The sequence below is a fragment of the Rhinopithecus bieti genome, unplaced genomic scaffold (assembly GCF_001698545.2).
Source record: "Rhinopithecus bieti isolate Rb0 unplaced genomic scaffold, ASM169854v2 scaffold_35885, whole genome shotgun sequence".
Classification (NCBI taxonomy): Eukaryota; Metazoa; Chordata; class Mammalia; order Primates; family Cercopithecidae; genus Rhinopithecus; species Rhinopithecus bieti.
The window spans coordinates 554,293-576,896 of record NW_016815776.1 but is presented as its reverse complement, the minus strand read 5'-3'; the positions used below and the strand labels follow the sequence as shown (position 1 = coordinate 576,896).

General features: G+C 43.1%; 1 protein-coding gene across 1 annotated transcript in view; it reads left to right on the top strand.

Annotated features, from left to right (window-relative positions):
* CLSTN2 (calsyntenin 2) overlaps positions 1-22,604 on the top strand; it is a 634,893-nt gene that overhangs the window by 525,472 nt on the left and 86,817 nt on the right. Inside the window, exons 7-8 of the mRNA XM_017853677.1 lie at positions 1,392-1,640; positions 8,506-8,627. Of these exons, the coding sequence (XP_017709166.1) occupies positions 1,392-1,640; positions 8,506-8,627 (371 nt within the window). The remainder of the gene's footprint in view (positions 1-1,391; positions 1,641-8,505; positions 8,628-22,604) is intronic.

Sequence of the window (22,604 nt, the reverse complement as noted above, 5' to 3'; positions counted from 1 at the left end):
TTTTTTTTTTTTTTTTTTTTTTTTTTTTTTTTGTAATGGCTGTCTTTGGAACCTATACTCTAGGTAAGAGGAGGCTCTGATATACAAAAGTCAAAAATCCAAAGCCTGGGCAATTGGCAGGTAATACACACAACCACTGTCCATTAAACCCGTCAGAGTTTATGACTGACTGGTCAGTGCCATACCAGGAAAGAGCCCCCATGCCCCTACCCATCCAACACAGGTCACACTTTAGACTCCCTGACTCTTATTATTTGAAAATGACTGCAAGTTCCTGGCCCTCCTTCCCCTAGCACCTGAGCCCTGTTTGTGTATGGAACAGAAGGATAGAAAGAATTCTGTATTTGAGCCCCTGTGGAGAGTCAGCAGAAGCCCCAGACCCACCCAGCAGGACAATCCAGTCTTCTCTGGCAGGCCAGTTGTCGCCTCTCACCTCAGACCCGCCCTCCACAAAGTTGGTGATTCTTCTAAAATAAACCTGCCCCCACTCCTGCTGCCTCAGACGAAGTCTTCGTGTCTTAACCTGAGTACTATTGTAGTAGCAGCAGAAATAATAATGACAATGATAACGTGATAGCTAACACTGAGTGAACCTTCGCCATGCAGTGAGCATGCTACTGCCTAATGCATTATCTCAGTCAACCCTCACAACTCACTGGGAAGAGGAAACAGAGTCACAAAGGTCAATTGATTTGTTCATAGTCACGAAGCTAGCAAATTTTGCTGCCAGGTGTCAAATTCAAGTTCTGCTGACTTCAAAACTTGTGTTCTCAACCACTGCATCATTTGGCCTCAATAAATATTTGTAAAAAAGTGTAATGAGTGACTCATACTCCTTCTCTTGGGATCAGGATATGGAATTTTTCCCAGTCACAGCCCTGATCACATTTTGTCAACTTGCTGGCTCTGAGCTCCTCTATGTCAGGGACTGTGTCTGACTGACCTTCACAGAGCCAGCACCTAGCAGGGGTCTTGGCACATGGTTAGTGCTCAGTAGATGACTGGCAGGTTAACAGATGGATAGGTGTGTGAGCGAATCCATCCACCCAAATCAAATCCTGGCTTTCTCCAGGAACCCTCCCTGCTAGTAAGAGTCCCCAGGGTTTTTCCAGCTTTCTAAATTCCTCCAACACTTTTTTCTTGCATCCTATCTTGCCACGTGCAGCACTTTGTCTGTAAGTTACTGATGCCTCCCCAAGAAAATCATAAGTAACTCAGGGGCTGGAATAGCATTTGGCACTTCTTTTCCTAAGTCACAGAGCTCAGGGTTAGGCACAGACATCTCTGAGTAAGTTCACTGAGTGGTTCCTCTTGACCCAGGAGAGAAAACAGATGAGGACCCTGCCCCATTAGGAATGACCCGTTGTCTTTTCTTTCCGGACCCTCTGCAGGAGCCTCCTCTGGCATCATTGACCTCTTGCCATCCCCTAGTGCTGCCACCAACTGGACTGCAGGACTGCTGGTGGACAGCAGTGAGATGATCTTCAAGTTCGATGGCAGGCAGGGCGCCAAAATCCCTGATGGGATTGTGCCCAAGAACCTGACCGACCAGTTCACCATCACCATGTGGATGAAACACGGCCCCAGCCCTGGTGTGAGAGCCGAGAAGGAAACCATCCTCTGCAACTCAGACAAAACCGGTGAGTCTCTAGCCCAGCCCTTCCACCCCTACCCCAGCGGCTGCCCATTTTGTCCCAGATGGTTGGACATGGACACAGCCAAGGAGGATGTGGAAGAAAAGCAGGAGCCTGGGAAGAACCCTGCCAATATATATTCTGGTCTCTGGTTTTCTGGCTGCTGATTTTCCAGGCTTGACTTGAGGTAGAGCAGGAGCAGAAAAGTGGGGAAAGTAGGGGTACAGACACAAAGAATGTAAAAGCTGGAATCAGTGGTTTTCAAACTGGATTCCTCAGAACCCCAGCATTCCCAGAAGTGCTTTAGGTCTGCTATAAGTGAGATGCGGGTGAGAGAGGCATCTTTATTCCTAATTCAAACAAAGAAGCTCCACCTTGACTGTATTATATACAGTAAGATTTCCAAAAGCTATCTTTTGAATAAAGTACTGCTAATTTAGAATAGCAGTTTGAAAACCTCTGCCATATATAGTAATGATAGCTACCATTCATTAGGCTTTTCAGCATGCTGGGCCTGTGCAAGAAGTTCACGGCTTGGTAGTTAAAGTCCCCTAACACTTACTAGCTAGGTAACCTTGGCAAGTTGTTTAGCCTTTCCATGTCTCACTTTACCTGTCTGTAAAAGGGGTGTTTTAGTAGTATCTACCTCATAGGGTTCTCATGAGGATTAAATGACTTCATGAAGTGTTCAGAACAGTGCCTGGCACAAAGGAAGTGTGATAATCTGTGTTAGCTATTACTATTCTAAACACAGGTCTCTATTAGTTATTTTATAAAAGCCTTATTGTTTTTGCAATTTTAAGGATAAAATATTCCTTAGAGATTAAATAACTTGTCCCAAGTAGTTATACAGTCAGTATCAGAACTAGAATGTCAGCTTAGAGCCAACTAAATCCAAATCTGTGCTCTTGTCACTACACCCACCCATCCCCATACACATACACAAACATCCCGAGATCTTATGCAAATTGTACAACTCTGCATTTAGTTATAATTCTACAATTTCCCATTTCAAATACAACTTTTGCTAAAACACCCAAAATAAATAACAGCCACAGCAGATGTAACAGTAAAAATACAATATAGAAGAAGAGCTGAAGCTCGCCCTCTGCTGTTGGACAGCCAAAGTTTCCATCTCAGCTTGACCACTTCTTCAGGTGTGACCTTTGAGGAGCTGCTAATCTCTCTGAGCCTCAGTTTCCCCATAGGTAAAATAGGGGAAATACACTTGAAATAAAGTATGAAATTAGTAGCATCACATGCATAAATCAGCGTTCCATTAATTTACTTGATGTTGTTACTATAATTATCATTATTATTTCCAGTTTTATTCCTCATTACACTGCTACAAGAACACCATGTTCTCTGTTTCAATTGATCTTTATAATAAATGTTAATATAGTTTTTGGATACAGAAACTGAGAGGTGCCTGGCTTTCCCTATTGATATGGCAAGTCTATGTAGGAGTCAGTGCCAAGGACAGGTTTTTCTTTGGAACCTTCATGCAGGAAGGTGGAGGTTTGGGACGCAGTTCAGTAGCCTGTGCAGTGCCCTGTGAGGTGCTCCCATCATAATCCAGGAGCCAGCATCCCAATGAGACAACAGCTTAAGAATATGCAGACAAATACAAAGCAGTGTGAGCTGGGGTCAGTGGCCATGCACATATAGTCCTTTCTGAGCTATATCGAGTCCCTGGGGAGACAAGTCAGCCAGATATAAATGTTCCTGTTTACAAAGGAGGAAACTGGAATATGGAAAGTTGAGTGATTGGCCCAGGATAACACAGATGATTACCAAGAAAGACAGGATTGGACCTAGATCCTCTGACCCTGAGTCCCAGGCCCATGCTATTGCACCAGTGGTCCTCATTCAAATAAAGTAGTGCACTTGTAAAAACATGTAGATGCTAGAGCCCCACCCAGCTCAATAAGAATCTTGGAGGCGCCTAATGGGCAGCCATGGCTGAACTCTGCCTCAACCAGCATCACAGCAGTCCCCTGAGAAGGCATTCAGCACCCCCAAATTAGCAGCACCTGGTGTTCAGCTTGGGCCCTTGTGTGAAACAACACTCAAGATTGGCACAGAGAAAGTGCGAAGATTTTTCTCTAACTTTTCTGACAGCAAGAAAAAAAATCTATAAATACCCCATCCTAAATTTTTTTAAAAATCTGGAATAAATAAAAGCTTGTTTATGGCTTTTTTACATCTACATTTTTTTCAAGTTATAAAGTAATGTATGTCTATAGTGGAAGCATGAAAAACACAGAGAAGCGTAAAAGAGAACACACAAATTACCTAAAATTCTAACCATTGGGGAGATATTTTCTGATAACATTTAGTACATTTCATTACAATGTTATTTTTTGCTTCTGTGTATACGTAGAATGTCCTTACATTCTTATAATATCTGATATTATTGTGTCATCAGTTACCTTTATATAACATTGTCTCTACATCATTTCTCCATGTGATAAAATATGTTTTAAAATATGGATTATTTGGGAGTTTAAAACTCTGCCATGTAGATTTATCATACTTCATGTCACTGGCCCCCTTTCATTAGATATTTACATTGTCTTCTTTTAAATGCAAGCACAGCAATGTTGTAAAGAGTATTCTGGTATATACCTTTTGGACATTTCTTATTATTTCAACCAGAAGTTGAATTACTGATTCAAATAATAGAAATATTAGGAAAGGAAGCTTTTGCTGTAAATTGTCAAATTGCTCTTCCTGAAGATTGCACTAAGTTCTGTCTGGTGTACTAAGTAAAACTTACTAATGCTGTTCCATTATAAATTATTTTCTAAATAGCTGGATAACAGAATTGACAAGTCAGCAAAGGCTAACTGCAAAAAAGAGAGAGGACCACTAACAACACTACCACCACCAAGACAAACATCTCAGTAGCTAGCATTCTTTCCCCACGGTTTCACCTCCTGTCATTGTCTAGTAGCTTCAGGTGGGTCTGGTGGGTAGTGGAGCTCTGCTTTGCCCGGAACACTCAGAAGCCAACGATTCTTGCATCATCTGCTGCTGCCATTTTCAACCGTAGAACAGAAAGTAAGGCTAGAGCTGAACACAGAAGGATTTTATTGACCAGAACAGAAAGTATCATGTTTGACTTCTAATACACATTCCATTTGCCAGAACTTAGTCACATTGCCCCACCTACCCATGGGGGAGGCTGTGAAATGAGTTTAGATGTGAACCTAGGAGCAAAGAAAATAGGTTAGGTGAACACATAGCCGTGTGTCTACCTTGAGGTCACTGTGTGGGGCCCTGTGCCCCTCTAAGCCCACCTCTGTTGGGGTTTACCTCTCCATTCCTCCCGTGAACAGTGCACTTTCCAGTCACTTTCCATGATTCCTCCTCAGCCCCTGCCTTGTCACAGTAATCAGTCCCCTCCTACACACATATTTGCTCCTCTTGCTGGAATCTTCTTCCCCTGGCATGCAGCCCTTTTCTGTCTCTGAGTTGGAACTGAGAACAATGAATGATCAGTGGCTATGTACAGTGCTAGCCACTTCCCTACAGGGTTTTCTAAGAGAGAGGGGCCAACCTTGTTCAGTAATCACCAGGTGAGAGAGATGGAGGTGTCAGCCTGGTAGAGAGTGCTAGGATGGTCCCCCTGCCTGCTAGGAAAGGGATGGGGGTATTTTCACACTTACAGAGGTGCCCAGAAAACCACTCAGAAGGATTGAGGTTGTCATCTGTAGAAAGGAAGTGAGAACCTTACTTTTGCTGCCAGTTGGCTGAGCTGCAAACACTCTTAAGTCTGCTCCAGGCTGGTGTCAGAGCAGAGCCCAGGAGAGTCCTGGAAAAGCCTGACTTATGTCGAGTTTAGGGTACATGAAGGCTTGGCCCTGATTCTTACCCAGGGTGTCTGAAGGCAAGCAAATGATGGGGCTGCCACAATTATAGGGTAGGGAGAGAGGGTCCAGAGGGAGAGAGGTTTCCCTGGTACAATTTGGCAGAACACAGGTGTTTTTGCTCTTGTGGGCCAAATGGACATCCAGAAATGTGCCAGGCTAGCAACCAGAGGGCTGCATGCCAGGAAGAGGGGTCCCAGCAGCAGGAGCTGATGTGTGTGCTGGAGGGGATTCCTGTGAGAAGGGAGAAGCTGAGGAGGAATTATGGAAGATCAACTGGAAAGAAAATCTTTCACATGAGGAATGGAGAGATGAGGGCTAATAAAGTGGAATTGCAGCAAGCACAAATGTCCCAGCAACCCAGAAAAGGAGTGTGTCACTTACCATATCAATTCCTATGTAAAGATTTATAGCAGGGCCATCCTTACAGAGGGTGGGGAGGTGAAGATGGCAATGTGGAAACCTCTGCAGAGCCTTTGGAAAATGAAAAACTTGACTGGCTTTTTAAAGAAACTTTATACTTCTTTTCCTCTCATCCATATTCCCCTACCTCTGACCATGGTTAGAGCTAGGAGGAGGTTGGGGGATGAGGATGTGGAACAAGAAGAATGAAAGATCTTACCCCATCCTTTCCCTATTGTGGGCTGCCAAGCCATGGGTAAAGACTGAGTGGAGAAGAGGAACATCTGTTTTAACTGGATGAGAGACTGATGTTTGATTTGGATTAAACCCTTCAAGACTATTCTAATTCATGAAAGTGAGCAGAAGGCTTTAGGATCTACCTGAGACGTGGACAGAGAGAAGGGAAGAAAGATTCAACAAAGAATTCCTAAGGACAGGAAAAGGAATAAAATGGATTCCTGAGCAAATCACATCACCAACACAGTGAATGAACGAGGTACCCTGGCATATGAGTTGACTCTACGAATTCAGAGAAAGGGAGTAGAAGGAGGAAGAACCCTCCCAGGCTAGAAGCTGCTGTAGTAGAGTGAGGTTTGCCTATCCATTCTTCTTGTTCCACCTCCTTAGCTCCAGCTTCTCCTAACTCCGAATAAAACTAAAGGCAAAAATTCTTCCTTTCTCTGTTTCCTAAGAGTTATCAACAGAAACCACAGAAAAGTCAGTTATACAGTGATGAGGGGGACCAGAAATCTTTAGTAAAATCCCCATAAGCAGTCCAGGGTGTTTTGCCCATCCAAAGGCTAAAAATGGTCCCCCAGATAACGGCCGAGGCCAGCCCTGCCACAGTCAGACCCTGACCATTCTCCTTCCTGTCATCCTCTGGTTGTGTTCTCAAGAATGGTGATGCTTTCCTGGGAGCACTACTTTGTTATGTTGCCCTGGTCATGAGGCAGATGATAGTTCTTCTGATAAGTAACACTTACGGAGTATTTGTTCTGGGCAGATGCATTCCACACATTTCCTCATTGTATCAATTGAGAGGCTTTCAGCTATAAGGGATGGAAAGTCTAGACCAAACTGATATCAGATAGCCAAAAAATCAAACTAATACAGAGACTGTGGGTATCTTGTAACTGAAAACATCCAGAGCTATGAAGGTTCATGAAGTCATCATCAAGGTAAAGTACATCTAAGGCCGGGCTCCTTTTCTCTGCAATTTCTCAGATCTGTGCCTGTAAGTATATCCATTTTACATGAGCAAATATGGCTGCACAGCTCCAAGCCTCCTGGTGGTATAATACAACTTCCAGTGGGAAGGAAAGTATCTCTTCTGTTTGCTTTCTGCTAAAAGAGCAGTTCTCTCCCAGAACTGCTGAGAAAAGTGCTCGTATCACTGGCTTGAACTGAGCCACCTGCCAACTCCTAACAGAAGCTTTGAAGCCAGGAGAATGGCCTGTGCTAGGAACATGGTCATGGATCCTGAAGCAGTCATGTGCTGGGGGATTCCCATGAACCTGTTTGGTCAAGAGCAATCAGGGCCCATCCTAGAAATGTAATTGGTGTTGATTCCTCCCACCCAAACTTTATAAGCAAGGTTTATACAGGATGTACAGGAATTGATTGCAATATTCCATTCTTGGGATACATTATGATAATCTAGCATCAATGTCATGATATAGTTAAGGAAACTGAAGCTCTGAGAGGTGAGATGATTCTCTCAGCATCACCCAAGATACAACTCCACCCAAAGTCTACCGAATCGAGGGCCCAGGCTCTTTCCACTACACATGGGCACCTGCCCACCCAACCAATATTATGGAGCACGCTCCTCCTGGTAGATTTCTGGTGTGTTCGATAATGTAGTAAGGTTTAAGTCCTCTAAGAATTGGTCAAAGAACGTTTCCTCTTCTGCCAGGATCCATGAGACGAGATTTTCTAAGCGTGAAAGGAAGTTTCTACATTAGGAGAGGAAAACTTCCCGTTAATTGCCTGCATATGGGAAGGGGGTGTTGGAGTCACAAAACTATCTCTAATGCTGGAAAATCAACCTATCCCCTCCTCCCAGCAGCTAAAAGTGAGGCAGCTCTACTTCACATAGATTAGGTAGAGAGAGAAAATGTACTCTGTAGTCACTGCTGTCACTGCTATCTGATGAAATAAAATAAAAACTCAGAACTCTAGAAGAAACCAGTATGTTAAAGGAGCACAGAGTGACTGATGTGATTGGCACATAGCTCCCTAAACCCTCCAGAAGCATCTGTAACCAACAAACAAGAAGTTTGTCAACCTAAGTAATTTGTACCCTGGGTCTGATGCAGTATCTGAGTACAAGTTAGGTGGGTATTTAAAGTCCAGATGGCTTCTCAGCAAGAGGTTGGCTGTGGGTTTTCCTGAGTCTTCCTCTTCCACTTTGGAAGAGCTCTATCATGTGCATTATAACTATCATCAGAGCCAGTTGTAAATGAGAAGACTGAGAAGACTGGAGTGCCCATGCCTTTGTCCTCTGTGCTGTGCTAAGTGAGTGAGCAGGAAGACTCCTCTGGTGGAGGCTGACATAGGGGTTCTCTCACTCCTCAAACCTTCTTTCTGCTTTTCAGAAATGAACCGGCATCACTATGCCCTGTATGTGCACAACTGCCGCCTCGTCTTTCTCTTGCGGAAGGACTTCGACCAGGCTGACACCTTTCGCCCCGCGGAGTTCCACTGGAAGCTGGATCAGGTATGGTGCTCACCTCACACCTGCTGCTACTCATGCCTCTGCAGGGGTGGCCAGTCCAATCCAATGGTGATGGCAGTGGGGAGGCACTGCAAGGTCCTGACTACTTGCTGAATTTTGGAAAAATCAGCTTAGGGAGACACACAGCATCTTAAAGTCAGGAAGGAAACTGCCTCCTTACAGCCAGGTGAAGGTTGGGAGGGACAGGCTTCCCAGCCGGGATGCTGCGGGTCACTGGGCCTGTCATGTGCAGTTTGTCCATTTGCTCCACATCGAGCTTGTGGAAGCCAGTTCTCCTGATCCCCAGGCCCAGTTATGATCTCTGTTAGCACATCTTTAAATCACAAATGCTCCATGTCTTCCCTTGGTGCTGTACTACCTCCTTTGGGTGACACAGGTTGAGGACAGGGATTTGAGGACTTTGAAGTAAGCAGTGACACAGAGCACCTTGGGCAGTGCATGCTCTTTTCTGAAGTGGAAAAATTTGTGACTCACTCCAGGGCCTCATGACTTTTGATCACAAGAGCCACTGCATCATACTTTCAATGACAAAGCAAGTGTCTGGTGTGACTCCAAAGCTTTGAAGTATATTTCTGAGGACTGACTGTGAAGCATTAACGGTGGAAGTAGTACTCACTTTTCTGGTTGGCTGTGCCATCAGGAAGCATCTATGTAGCAAGATTAGAGTTGGCCTTTGCTTAAATTTGAAAGTGACCCGGGGCTAATTTTTAAAAAGGGTTTTAAATTATCAAGAGAAAGAATGCCAGCAGTCAGAAAATAGGATTAAGGAATAGATGCTGCTTAATGAGGCAGAAGAAATGATGCCCTTTCTCTGATCCTTCCTTCCTGGGGCCCCAGGACCTCATTTTGTTTTATTCTGCCCCTTCCATATGCTGGGCTAAGCACTTCTGGGACCCCCAGTCTTCTTTACTTCATCCAAAGCCCACTGTGTGTACTACACTACCTGCCTCACCTTGCTGAGGGCTGACTGATTCATAATCCTTTCCCTTCTCCCTCCTTGTTACTATGTCTCCACCCCCACCCTCTCTCTGTTCCATCCAAGTCTCCAGTCCTCCAGTGAGCTGATCTTAGAGTGTTACTGGGAAGTATTCCAGGAGGAACTCATTCACACTGAGATGGAAATGATTGCTGCCACCTTTCATCCTCGTAGAAGTACACATGTATGTTCTCTAAAACAAAGATTCGTTAACTCCGAGGAATCTCTCAATGGTGGAACTCCAGGCAATGTGACAAGATTAAGGATGCCAAGCTGACAGGAAAGTTGCTAGGGGAGCCCAGTGGCAACTGCCTAATCCACTCCCAGTAAATCCCATCCTGCTGTATGCTAATTCTAAAAATATGGCATCTTGATTAGTATATGTTCCTCTGAATTAGGAATTCTGAATCTGGCAGGAATTGTGAAATCTTGACATTGTTTATTTTATTTCTCAGCAACCTCTCAGCTATGTCCTAAAGTGCCATATGGCTTTTATGGGATGTTTTAAAATATATAATACAAATTGACGTGAATTAAAATAAATTCCATATTGTGAGGGTTTTTAAAATAGGAACATTGCTATACTGGTTGAGATAATTATAGATATCCTGAGGCATTTTCTAAGATGGGATTGAGAAGCACTGATGCAGGCAAATGAAGTCATAGGCTTGAAAATTAAAAATAGGTGAGGAAGGAATTCTGGTTCTAAAGATAAAGGTATAGTGAATCTAGCAGTTCTAACATCTGTTCCCAAAGTGGTAAATTTAAGGAGGAGCTGAGATTCACCAAACACCTTCCAAACTACCCTGATCTCATTGACTACCATTTGTCAATGCCTGCTCTGTGCAAGGCAGGCTGCATGTGGGAAATTATTCTCATCTCTGCTACAGCCCTTCCTGGTGGCTAATGTGTGGCTATAGACTGAGGTCCAGTAGCTTGCACAAGGTCACACAGCAAACCATGGGTAGGACCTGCCCTTTCCATTATGCCCAGCTCCTGCTTTGGTGTGCCACCTAATTTGAAGTTTTAAAAATTTGCATTTCTAAATTTACAAAAATTTTAGATATCAGAATTATCACTGAAATACAAAAGGTTCATAGTCTTGATGAAATCCTCTAAAATGGTCACATCTTCATTTTGCTCAAGCTGTCCTATTCTTTGTCTACTCAGGCTACCATAACAAAATACCACAGGCTGAGTGGCTTAAACAACAGGAAGTTATTTTCTCACAGTTAAAGATGTTAGGAAGTACAAGATCAAGGAGCCAGTTTGGTTCCTGTTAAGAGATCTCTTCCTGGCTTGCAGAGGGCCTCCTCCTCACCATGGCCTCACATGGCAGAGAGGGAGCACTCTGGTGCATTGTCTTCTTATGAGGAACCAGCCCTATTGAAATAGTGCTCCACCCTTTGACCTCACTTAACCTTAATTACCTCCTAAAGGTCCTAGCTCCAAATATATTGGGGGTTAGGGTTTCAAAATATGAATTTGGGAGAGACACAATTCAGTCCATAGCATTCCTCTACTAAAGAAATTAACATTTAAAAAGTTTAAAGACTGCCTGTTGATGATCAGGGCCCCAGCTCACCTGCACAGCTACCCTCGCTCTGAAGGGAACCACAGTGAGTAGGGTGCAGGGAACCTCAACAGTTCCCATGCTAGCAATCCAGTGGTATATATTGACCAACCCAGAGACCCCTCTTTCTCTTTACTCAGCTTCCTGTGTAGACAGAACCTTGCCAGAAGTTTCTTGGGTGTAAATCACTTGATGCCCAGAATGTGCATACCTAGTAAGGTCACCTCCCCCAGGAAGCCATCCTGGGTCCCCCCCATGGGTGGTTTGCCTCTCTTCTCTGCTCTCCAGTCTCCAGGCAGAACTCCATCCCCATTCCTACTGTTCTATAGTTATGTGTTTATCCTGCTTGTCTGCTCACTTTGCACTGAGCTCCTGGAGGGCAGAGTAGTGTCTTACTCATCTCCAGCTCTTGTGTGCATATTATAGGCATGAGCACATGGTTGGTGCCTAATAAATGTTTGCATAACAGTGAATGGATGTCAAGATTAAAAGAAGGGAGAGATGAGGTGAGGCAGCGGAAGAGGGAGGGAGAGAGGAAGGAAGAAAAATCCAGATATCTTTGAAAACCTCCCAGTGATTAATTGATCTTTTGACTCATTTTATTGAGTATTTTAAAATTCTTAAATGTTGCCATTTTTTAATTCCCTGGATTTCAAACATTGTTCATCTTTGATCTTGATATCTTATTTCAAGATCTTACTAGATTTACCACCAGTGGATTTGTAACTGTTACAGAACTTTCTGGCCTTGGCCAGAAAGGACTCCAGCCAGTCTAATGTATTGTCTATATTTTAACTCCTGGCCAACCTTGGAAATTTCAGCAGCATTTTATCTGTTCTAGTGCCTGATGGGGACTCGTTTATTTCTTTATTTAGCAGTTTATTCTGAGCACAAACTGTGCTCTAGGCTCTGTGTGGGGTACCTGGGATTAGTAGCTAAAATAAGAGTCTCTGTTCTCTAGATGTTTCCACGATAATGGGTCAAACAAATACATCAACAAACAGTTTACAATCTCATGTGGTAGGCACTGTGGGCTGGGGCCAGATGAGGGGAGTCTGTGGGAGCCCCTGCAGGGCACTTGGGGCTGAGATACTGGGTAGTCCTCTGTGGGAGGGAACATCTGAAAGGAATGTGGAGTTCTCCGTGGTGCAGGGCAGGGCAGCCTAATGGCAGAGCAGTGAGCAGGAGGGCTGGGGTCAGGGCGTGTGAGCTCTCAGTGTGGCAGGGCATAGGCACAGGCATGGGGCAGAAGGAGAAAGCTTTGACAGGTATTGGGACCCCTTGTGGAGGAGCAGGTGGATATTAAATCCCAAGTGGCTTTTTATGTCATATTATTGAGTTGACGCTTTATCCCCAAAGGAATAGGCCATAACTGAAACATCTACTATTCAAGAGAAGACTGAGAATTTTAGAGATGGGCAAATATAAGGAATTACAGTATGACATTCATCAGATTTATCAAGTTTAAGCAAATGTAACTCACACTAGGCCATTGAATGGAGCCAGTGGCAGGGGCTATGTTGGAGGCCCCCAACAACCCCAGCCCTGAACAGACATGTTTGAACAGCGGCTCTTCATGGCACTGAAACCAGGCATGGAGAATGGTTTTCACATAGCCCTTCAGGAGTGCTGCTGAGAGAGGCAGTTCCACAGAGGCACTGTGTGCTTTAGTCAGCCCAGCCCCTCTGCCCCACACCTCAGCAGGCTCTGGCCAAGGTGGATGGACAGCCAAGTAAATCTATTACCGGGTGGCTGCAGGAGATGCCTGTGACAATCCAGGGCATCTCACTAAAGCCATCATAATGATGAGGAGAATGTCATTTTAATGGGATTTTTACTTATGATCCACTAATTCAAATCCCTCGAGCCTGCAGTGAGTCACATGCAAACCCAGACAAAAGCAGAGGAAAGCGCCCAGCTGCCAGCACAGACAGGAAAGGTTAACTAATTTGCAGCCCCTCCTGGCTTTTATATCATTTGGATATGGTTGACTCAGTGTCACAATCTAACAATCTTCCCTTTGGACCTGGTGTGGTGATTGGAGGGAAATCTGCTGATGTTTTACAGTCTGTTCCACTTATGGGAAGACACAGCTTGACTGACAGCCTCAGTTGACCAGCAAGAGCACAGGTACCCCCAGCTCACATAAGGAAAAAAGTGCATCTCTGAAAAATTGCAATAAGCACAAGATGCAAACATCAGATTCATTCAGTTGGCCATTGCCCTCTCTGTGCCAGAAATTGTAATAGGCATCAGGGATCGAGAGAAGAACAACACAACTCCACCCTGGGGAAACTCAGTCCTGCTCAGTTTATACCCAGTTTACATATCCTTGGGAGCATCTTTTGCAAGAATCCCAAACTCTAATGATCGTGAGTGGGAAGAAGCATCAAGATGAGTGACAATACCTGGCTGGGTGAATGCAAGATTCAGTGGAAAGTAAAATAAAGTAATAAAGGTTTAGCCACCACACAGTTATAAACTATGCAAGAATCTAGGCCTCGTGCTGCACTTCCAGTTGCTCAGAAGTTAGAAATCAGATTTCTGTGTAAAATCTCTCAACTTTAATATGTTCTTATTTACAAAAACAGATCATCTGGCCAAAAAAATATTCTGCAGTCCACCTTTACTCTCTGGTCTCCGGTTTGAGATGACTGATTTAAAAACTACTGTTTTGATACAAGAAAGCCACACAATAATACATCTGAGAAGTCTGGATCCTCTTAAGAAGATGACCTTTGTGAATGCTTCCAATTCTCCCTGCCCCTGCCCTACCTCCCACAGAGAATGCTAAACTCCCTATATGCGGGGAGCTTCTCAGGTCCCCAGCAGCCCCTCACCATACCCAGAGGGTCCCTTCAACCCAGACCCATGGTTTGGTGGTGGTATTCCTCCTTCTCATATCAATGAGCATAAGTCACAGCTCGAGTTCCCCAGAGCCAGGATTTGAGCACATTTGTCTTGGGCCAGAGCCTTGGCTTATCAAGTCCATTCTACTTGCATAGAATTCTAAGGCTCCTGGAAAGATCTAAAAGTGAATACATCCTTTTTTCTTGGTGAGGAAAGTGTGTTAGAATGATGCAGAGTCAGTTTACTTGCATCTGCTCATTCAGCTTCATGGGAAGTCAAATAGGTTAGTTCAATCATTATTATAGCCAAGTGCCAAGGAGTTAATTGGAGAATGGTCAGTGCAGTTCAGACCGGTCATCTGAATGAGCAAAATAATTGGGCATTGTCAGCACTCTAATTCTGCTGTTAAAGATTAGCTCTTGGCTTTATTGGGCGTGTTTCTTGCAATGCAGCAGCCACTCTGTTCGGCATCCCTGCCTGTGCCCTGCCCTCATTAAGACCAGGTGTCCTTTAGGAACCAATGTCCTAAACAGAGGGAGAAGGATGTCCAGAACCTCTTTTCTTCTCTCTCTTTCAGGCAGAATTCTGAATGACTTTTTCTATGACATCAACTTGCAGGGTTTTTCTGAGTGAATAATATATGTGTGTGTGTTTTGGGGGTAGGGGGACAGCCACAAATAGTGACTCACTTTGGATGTGTCAAGTGGACCTGGTCTCTTTGTTTCCCTATGACATATATGGCTTCCTGACAAGCCCCAGTCATATTCTAGTCCCTCTCCCTGACTGTTTCCATTTCAAAGACAGCCTCAAGACATTTGGAAAGACGTAGCTTCTGTGGCTTCATGGTGTTGGCAGAGAAGGGTCCTCAGACCCACATGGGACATCCTGGGCTTCTCAGGTCAGAGTTGTGCAGTGGTTGGATTGTCCACTCTCTGGAAAGGTAGTTGCTGGCATGCGTATCCCATTTGTTCTGCTTTCTTTTTGAGAGAGTGCCAGTGTGCTGGCACCCAGCACTGCACCCACTGCCTGAGCCATGCTTGTTCCATCTTAAAGCCCCTTTCCTGCAGCTTTTCATCATGCCCCAGATTCCTGCTTCATGGCTTCTCCTCATTACTCTCATGCCATGTCACCTTACCTGGCACCTCTGGGCTCTGTTAGGTACCTGTGGCAGACCGAATAATGGTCCCCAAAGATGTTTACCTCTGAATCCCAGAAAGCTGTGAATATGTGGCATTACATGGCAAAATGGTGTTTGCATATGTGACTAAGTTAAGGGTCTTGAGATGGAGAGATGATTTTGGATTATTCTTATGGGCCCAATATAATAGTAAGGGTTCTTATATGAGGGGAGGCAAGAGGGTGAGAATCAGAAACAGAGACACGAAGGTGGAAGCAGAGGTCAGAATGATGTGAGGCCATGAGCCAAGGAATGCAGCAGCCTCTAGAAACTGGATAGGGAAGGAAATAGATTCTCCAGCACAGCCTTCAGAAGGGATGTGGCCCTGCTGACTCCTCCATTTTAGTCCAGTGAAATTCATTTCAGACTTCTGACCTCCAAAACTATAAGATAATAAATCTGTGTTGTTTTAAGCCACAAAGTTTGTAGTAATTTGTTACAGCAGCAATAGGAAACTGATACCTCACTTGTGAGCCTTTGAGAACCCTGGAGCTGCCTCATGCTCATAAATAAAGCCATGCCGTCTCCCCACACCTTGCTGAGGTGACCCTGGGTCATTATTTCTGAAGAGGTGTGTAGGCTCTTCTGTTCACCAGTGTATGATGTCTCTACCACAGGTTTCCACAGCCCTCCCCCTTCCAGCTTGAGTACTAGGGAGGAAGGAGGAAGAGGCACTTCTTTGTAAAACCGCCATTCACTGCTTGCTTCTGGCTTTTCACCAGGCCTGCTTCCTTATAAGCCTCCGGACTAGGATCCCCATGGAGCAGATTTGGGGCTTTTCTTTTTCTCTAAGTCATATTTTTCTAATAGATGAAGGTGCCAAATCGCCTTACCTGCTATGAGAAGTGGAAAAGAAACCTTTTGTCTGAGTCCTCTGTGCTTGGTTCTGTAAGTAGTAAAGCAAATTCATGAAATCCTCTTTCTCTTGATAGAGCTTCACCTGGAAGTTGATATGAGAATTAGGTTCTGTAGACAATGCTTGCCGTTCCCCTAAAGCAGCACAGAAATCCACTTTACCTAACCAATCCGCTCTGCAGTGCACACCCTGTACCACTGGACCTTTCTGTTTTTCTCCTCAGAGAAAGTCAGCAGGAGTCTGCTGGGCTCCAGTGAGCACAGTTCTGAACCACGGCAGTGTTATCACCCCTAGGAGCACCTGTCACCCAAAGGGGTGCAGAAGCAGTCAGTCCTGGAAGTTTGCAGCAATTCTGGGCAGCACCCTGCACTTTCTCAGGGGCCTCAGTGGAAAGAAGCCCCCACTACATGCAATGACAACCTTAACAACACGCTCTTGGATTGACTTTTCCTCCTTTCTTAACTCATTCTCCTCACTTAATATGTCCTCCTAACTTAGAATCACTTTCTAAATAAGCTCTGCTGTAGCTCACCCGCATAGTGCAGGTAGCTTCAGATCTGTAGTGGGTAGTAACAAGTAGTGACTGCTATGATTATTAGCAAGAGAGAGACTTCTGCTATGTTGCAGAGGCTGTACCATGACTAAAAGGAGGGAGTCACCAAGAGACCACAGTGAAGTGAATAAAGGGAAGGAAGGGAAGTTTAACAAAGTGCAGATCAGTGTTGCCGAATGTTGATGGAGCACATTGCATACCTAACTAATAGTAACATCTGATAAGCAGATAATTCCATATGTGCCATATTGTAGACATAGTCTCCACAAACCCACTGATGGTTTCCATAGCTTATTTAACATTATATCCTGAGCTATTTCCTTGAAGAGCTGATTTCTCAAAGTTTTCTTGGGTTTTCGTTATTACTTGGATTTTCTTTATTTTTCTTCTGAAGAACCTATTCTAAAGGAGAATCCACGCTCTCAGTGAAGAGAGCTACAGGGATGCTGTTCTTTTCCCTGCTGCCATCTCACCCACTTCCCCTGCTTTCTCATCCTGACTTGGAGTCTAAGGTTTTATCACTGTTAAATCTCAACAAATCAAAGATGCTAATGATTCTACATTTTTCCCCTTTTGCTGGCAAGCCTGGCTCCTTTCTGGTCTCTTTTCCCTTGACGAGCACCTGCTCAGCAATTCCGTTTGCTCCTGCAAAATCATTATTTGTGTTCTAGCCTGTACATCTGCCCAGAGGCAATGAATGCATGTTTTCAGTAGATATCCCCTAATACATATTTAAAATCAGTGTTAAAAAGAAGGGAATAATAGAAACATTAAAAAGAATATTGTTTTACAGTTAAAAAGAATGAAGTAATGTCAACACAATTATAAATGCTTAGTAAATCAAATAATCTATTCAATAATAAATGAAGTTACTCAAACCATGGAGGGGTCCCGATGGAAGCATCAGGAGCTCAGTCACTGCACTGGCTGTGTCATGCTTCTACCTTTCTCGTTTCCTTTGGGAATTGGTGGTAGTGGGAGGAAAGGAGGCTTCTCCTTGGCTTGGAACCCAAATGTTTGCTTTTATAATATGAATGATATTTTCTCTGTCACTTCCACGATATGAAAAGGCAAAAAATTGGTAAAATTGAATCCTAATATGTAATGGCCAATTCAACGCTAATCCCGCTTACTTGGGAGACATGATGCAAAGGCACTGGCCACTGTGAAGTCTGTGTGCAGTGAGAAGGGAACTTGAACCAGCATATTTTCAGTTCTTGTTTTATATCAAGCACTTTCTTTTAGTTCTAACAAAAATCATGCCATTTAGGCAAAATGCCCAGATTATGGATGAAGAGTGGAAGACATAGCAAGGTGCTTTCCACATCTCTCATCTGAGAAGTGGAAAAACTTTGTATATGACTTCAAAACATACATACTCCCAGAGGGTAAAAGGCACCAGTCTTAACTTGGGTGAATGTACAATCTTAGTGAATATGCCTGAGGACAAGAATATACTCATATCCCTAAATGTTTAGAACCAGGCATGGAAGTCCATCCAGAAACAGATTTCAAGTTCAGCTCATCAGGAATCATGTTTTAGCATCTGTTTTTTGTTTGTTTGTTTGTTTGTTTGTTTTTTCTTTCTTTCTTTCTTTTTCTTGAGACAGAGTCTTGCTCTGTCGCCCAGGCTGGAGTGCAGTGGTGCGATCTTGGCTCACTGCAAGCTCCATCTCCTGGGTTCACACCATTCTCCTGCCTCAGCCTCCCGAGTAGCTGGGACTACAGGCTCCTACCACCATGCCCGTGTAATTTTTTTGTATTTTTAGTAGAGATGGGGTTTCACCATGTTAGCCAGGATGGTCTTGATCTCCTGACCTCATGATCCACCCGCCTCGGCCTCCCAAAGTGCTGGGATTACAGGCGTGAGCCCCTGTGCCCAGCCTGTTTTAGCATCTTTTGAAGCAAAGATCACCTCGCTCCTGAGGCAAGGTAATGAGAAGGCTGTTCATCCCATAAGACAAAAGAAGGCTGGAGCCGACTTCCCAGGGAAGACTACCCCTTTGAGGAAGTCTTAAAAGGCAATAACCCTGGAGGTCCAGCAGTGAGATTAATTTGCTCTACCATCCCTCTTACTCCCAATCTCCAATGAGTCATTTGTTTCCATCCTTAATGTCTAAACATGCAACTATTGCTGCACTTACTACTCATTAGTTTAGCTAAAGGAAGTGCCCTTTAATTATACCTCTAAATAATGAACCTCCTTCATCACCTTGACAATCAGTGCACACTTAGAAGGAAGCAAGGTCTCATTATGAAGCAGCTACTGCATCCCTTGGTTACTTAGAAGATAGTAGCTTTGAGGCAATAGAAATGGGAGTCGAAAGACAAACAAGCCTTGTAATTTCACTAACTCCTTGTGGTTTTAGGTGCAAGAATAGTAAACGTTAGCCAGAAACATATTACATGTGAGAGAAAAAAGGGAAACCAGCATTTCTGAGAGACCATTGTGTTCTAATCCCTAAACTCTTGATTTACATACATTAGGTCTAAACTACACAGTTACTTTTGAGGTTAAAACTTAACTCCATGTTCTAAACACTGAAATTGAGGCTCTGAAAAATTAAGTCATTTGGCAAAGGTGTTGGACCAAGCACCATGCTCCAAAGCTCCATGTTGTTTTCCATTAGGTTCTTGTCTTGTTGAGAAGATTTACATAGCTTGGCAGAACTGGGTATCCACCAAGTCTTCACTATATTTCATTTGTCGATCTCAGCAGAAACTCACAGAAATAGTTTGCTACAGTGCAATCCCCAATGGCACTGGCAGACTGGAAAATACTATCTGTGAACATGTCTGCATGGTTCAGAAGAATAAAACACACTGTGTTCTAGGCAGGGAAGTCATTCCCACTATCTGACTAGCCAATTACCTATTCATCTTTCAAGACCATACTCAGGGGTCACATCCTTTATGAATACTTTCCTGTAACTTCCTCCCCAATAGAAAGTTGACCTTACCTTCATGGTGAGAAGGTAAGAAAAGACTGTTACCACAGCATTTTTATACCTTATGATACTTATTTGTTCACTGGTTTATTTCTTCCACTGCATTGGACTATCACGTCTTGTTCACCTTTTTAATTTTTAGGAGTTTCTAACACAAACGTGTTTAATGAATGCTTCTTAATTTAAAAAAACATTATCTAAATGGCATATTCTGATGTTCTATGCTGTGGTTTCCAAACACTGGTCCCTACATCTACAAGCACTATTTCAGCTATACAAGTACCATCTGAGGATGAAAGCATCCAGAAAAAAAAAAAAGCTGTCCTTTAACAGGTAGTCTCTGTGTGTCCATATATGGAATGCTATTCAGCAATAAGAAGAAATGAACTATTGACTCATACAACATGAATGAATCTCGAAAACATTATGCTAAGTGAGAGAACCTAGAAAACAAAGACTACATATTATATGACTTAATTTACATTAAATTTCCATAAAAGGTGATTTGTAGAGACAGAAAGCAGATTAGTGGTGCCTAGGGCATGGGGTTGAAGTGGAAATCAACTGCAAATGAGCACAGACTTTTTTTGGATAATGGAAATGTTCTAAAACTGGATTGCAGTGATGGTTGCACAACTATATAAATTTACTTAACACCACTGAATTATACACTTACAATGAGTGAATCTTATGATGCATAAATCATACCTCAATAAAGATTTTAAAAACAAGAACTGAAAAGGAGGGAGGGAGGGAGGAAGGAAGGAAGGAAGGAAGGAAGGAAGGAAGGAAGGAAGGAAGGCAGGCAGGCAGGCAGAGAGGCAGGCAGGCAGGCATATTCTTTGAGCGTAAGGTGTTAGAGGATGAAATTCATCAATGCCAGAGTTGCCAGAAATTGAGTTAATACCTATAAGAATGGAGATGCAAGAAAGGAGGTCAAAATCTGGTCATAAACTCCCCTCAAATCCCTCAAATCCCTGAGTGTTCCCAGAACTGTGTATATACAGAAGAGACTTCAGGAACCCAGGGAAAGCAATGTCAGGAAAAGAAAATGAAAAGATCTGAGCAGGTATTTTAGCTACTGTTCACTGCAAAGGAGACAAATTTTGGAATTCCTCCAAGAAGGGCTAGGTAAACATCTAGAGTTTTCCAATGAAATGCAAAAGAGATACACCTTAAGAGCAAAGACTATGTGCCAGGATTTAAGGACTGACCTGGGACTAAGGGTAACTCTAAACAGACACACCTCTGTAAAGGATCAAACCAAACTTTCTACAAGTGCAAGGTGATTGTCCAGTAATTTAACACAAATCAACAATAACAGAATCCAGAGTTTCTACTCTGTATTATCCATAATATCCAGTGTGCAATAAAAATTACTGGACATATGAGGAAACAGGAAAATGTGACCTAAGGTCCAGAGTAAAATCATTCAAGAGAAACAGACCCTGATAAAACACAAATGTTGGAATTAGAAGAAAATAACTTTAAAACAATATTTTAAATGTTTACAAACTTAAGAGTAAGGATTATCATAATGAATGAACTGATAGGGAATCTCAGCAGAGAAATGAAACTATATGGAAATGTAAAACGTAGAGTGGAAAAATACAGTATCTAAAATGAAAATATGGATTTAGCACATAAGAAAATAGAAAATGAGAGAAAGATAGTCTCAAAAGTACCAAAGGACAGGAGAAAGTGAACAAAGCATTAAATAATTAATTGAAGAAGTGGTGGAAAATTTATTAAGTTTGATTCAAAACACCATCTTAAAGATTGAATAAGATCAGCAAGCTCCGAGCCAGATAAATACAAAGAAAACAGCACCTAATCATACTATCCTCAACCTGTTGATGACCGAAAATAAAGATAAACTCTTAAGAGCACCCAGAGAAAAGGACACATTATGTATGGGAACATACCAATGTGTATGACAACCAACATTTTACCAAAAACTTTGGAAACCAAAAGACAATGGAATGACAAAAGAAGTCCTTCAAGTGGAAAGGAAAGGATGTCAGAATGAAAAACAGATTCATAGGAAAGAAAGAAGAGCATTGGAAATGGTAATTATGTAAATAAATATAAAAGACTGCCCTTCCTTCCTTCATTTCTTTAAATGACCATGACTATTAAATCCAATGATTATAACTGTGTATTGTGGGGAGTATAATGTATTTGAGGGCAAAGGAACAATAGAACAACAGCGAAAAAAGGATGGAGGTGTTAAATGAGTTCTACTGATGCAGAGTTCTTAAACTTTATGTGAAGTGTTACGATGTTAACTCCAAGAATACTGTGATAAGACAAAGATGCATATTAAGGAAGGCCTGCTTGAGGTCAGAGTCTTTGAGTACTCAGGCAAAGGGAGGAGTACTCCCATGCAAAAACTTCGAGCTCCATATGTCGTAGGTTTCTTCAAATAAACAAAAGGGTAAATGTAGTATCATTGGCAAGAACTGTTCATTACGTATGGGCCAAGGGTAGGAAAGGAGAAATTGGACCTGGAATGTCTAGAGAATGCTGAAGGAAAATGCTGTAGAGGTGGCATGAATAATGAAGGAGGGCCCAATCTCACCTTCAAACCCTGAACTGGAAGTTGGGCATACGTCCAGAGTTGCTTATTTGGTGTGAAACAGGATTCTAGAAAGCCTAGAGAGAAAATTCTGAGGTTTGGACCTGGGAAAGTAAAAGAGCACCAACAGATGTAAGTTTCAGGTATTTGGAGAATGTCTTAGGATTGTGGGATTTGCTGCTTCCAGGATGCACACAATAGTGTCAGCCTTGCCTCAGTATGGACCTGTGCTAAGGCTCCAAGAAGTCAAGAGGAATACCTGAAAGAGCAGGTGCCTTCTTTCCCTTTATAAACAGAAAGATCATTCTCTATTCAAATTGTTGATGATAGTCATGGAAGTGATTAGGGTGAAGGAGTCTGAAAAAGTGATGGTTTTAGCCATAAATTAGATGTTTGAAGGGGAAAAGTTATAGGTAATATTCATGAGTTGGGTGGGGGTATCCACAAA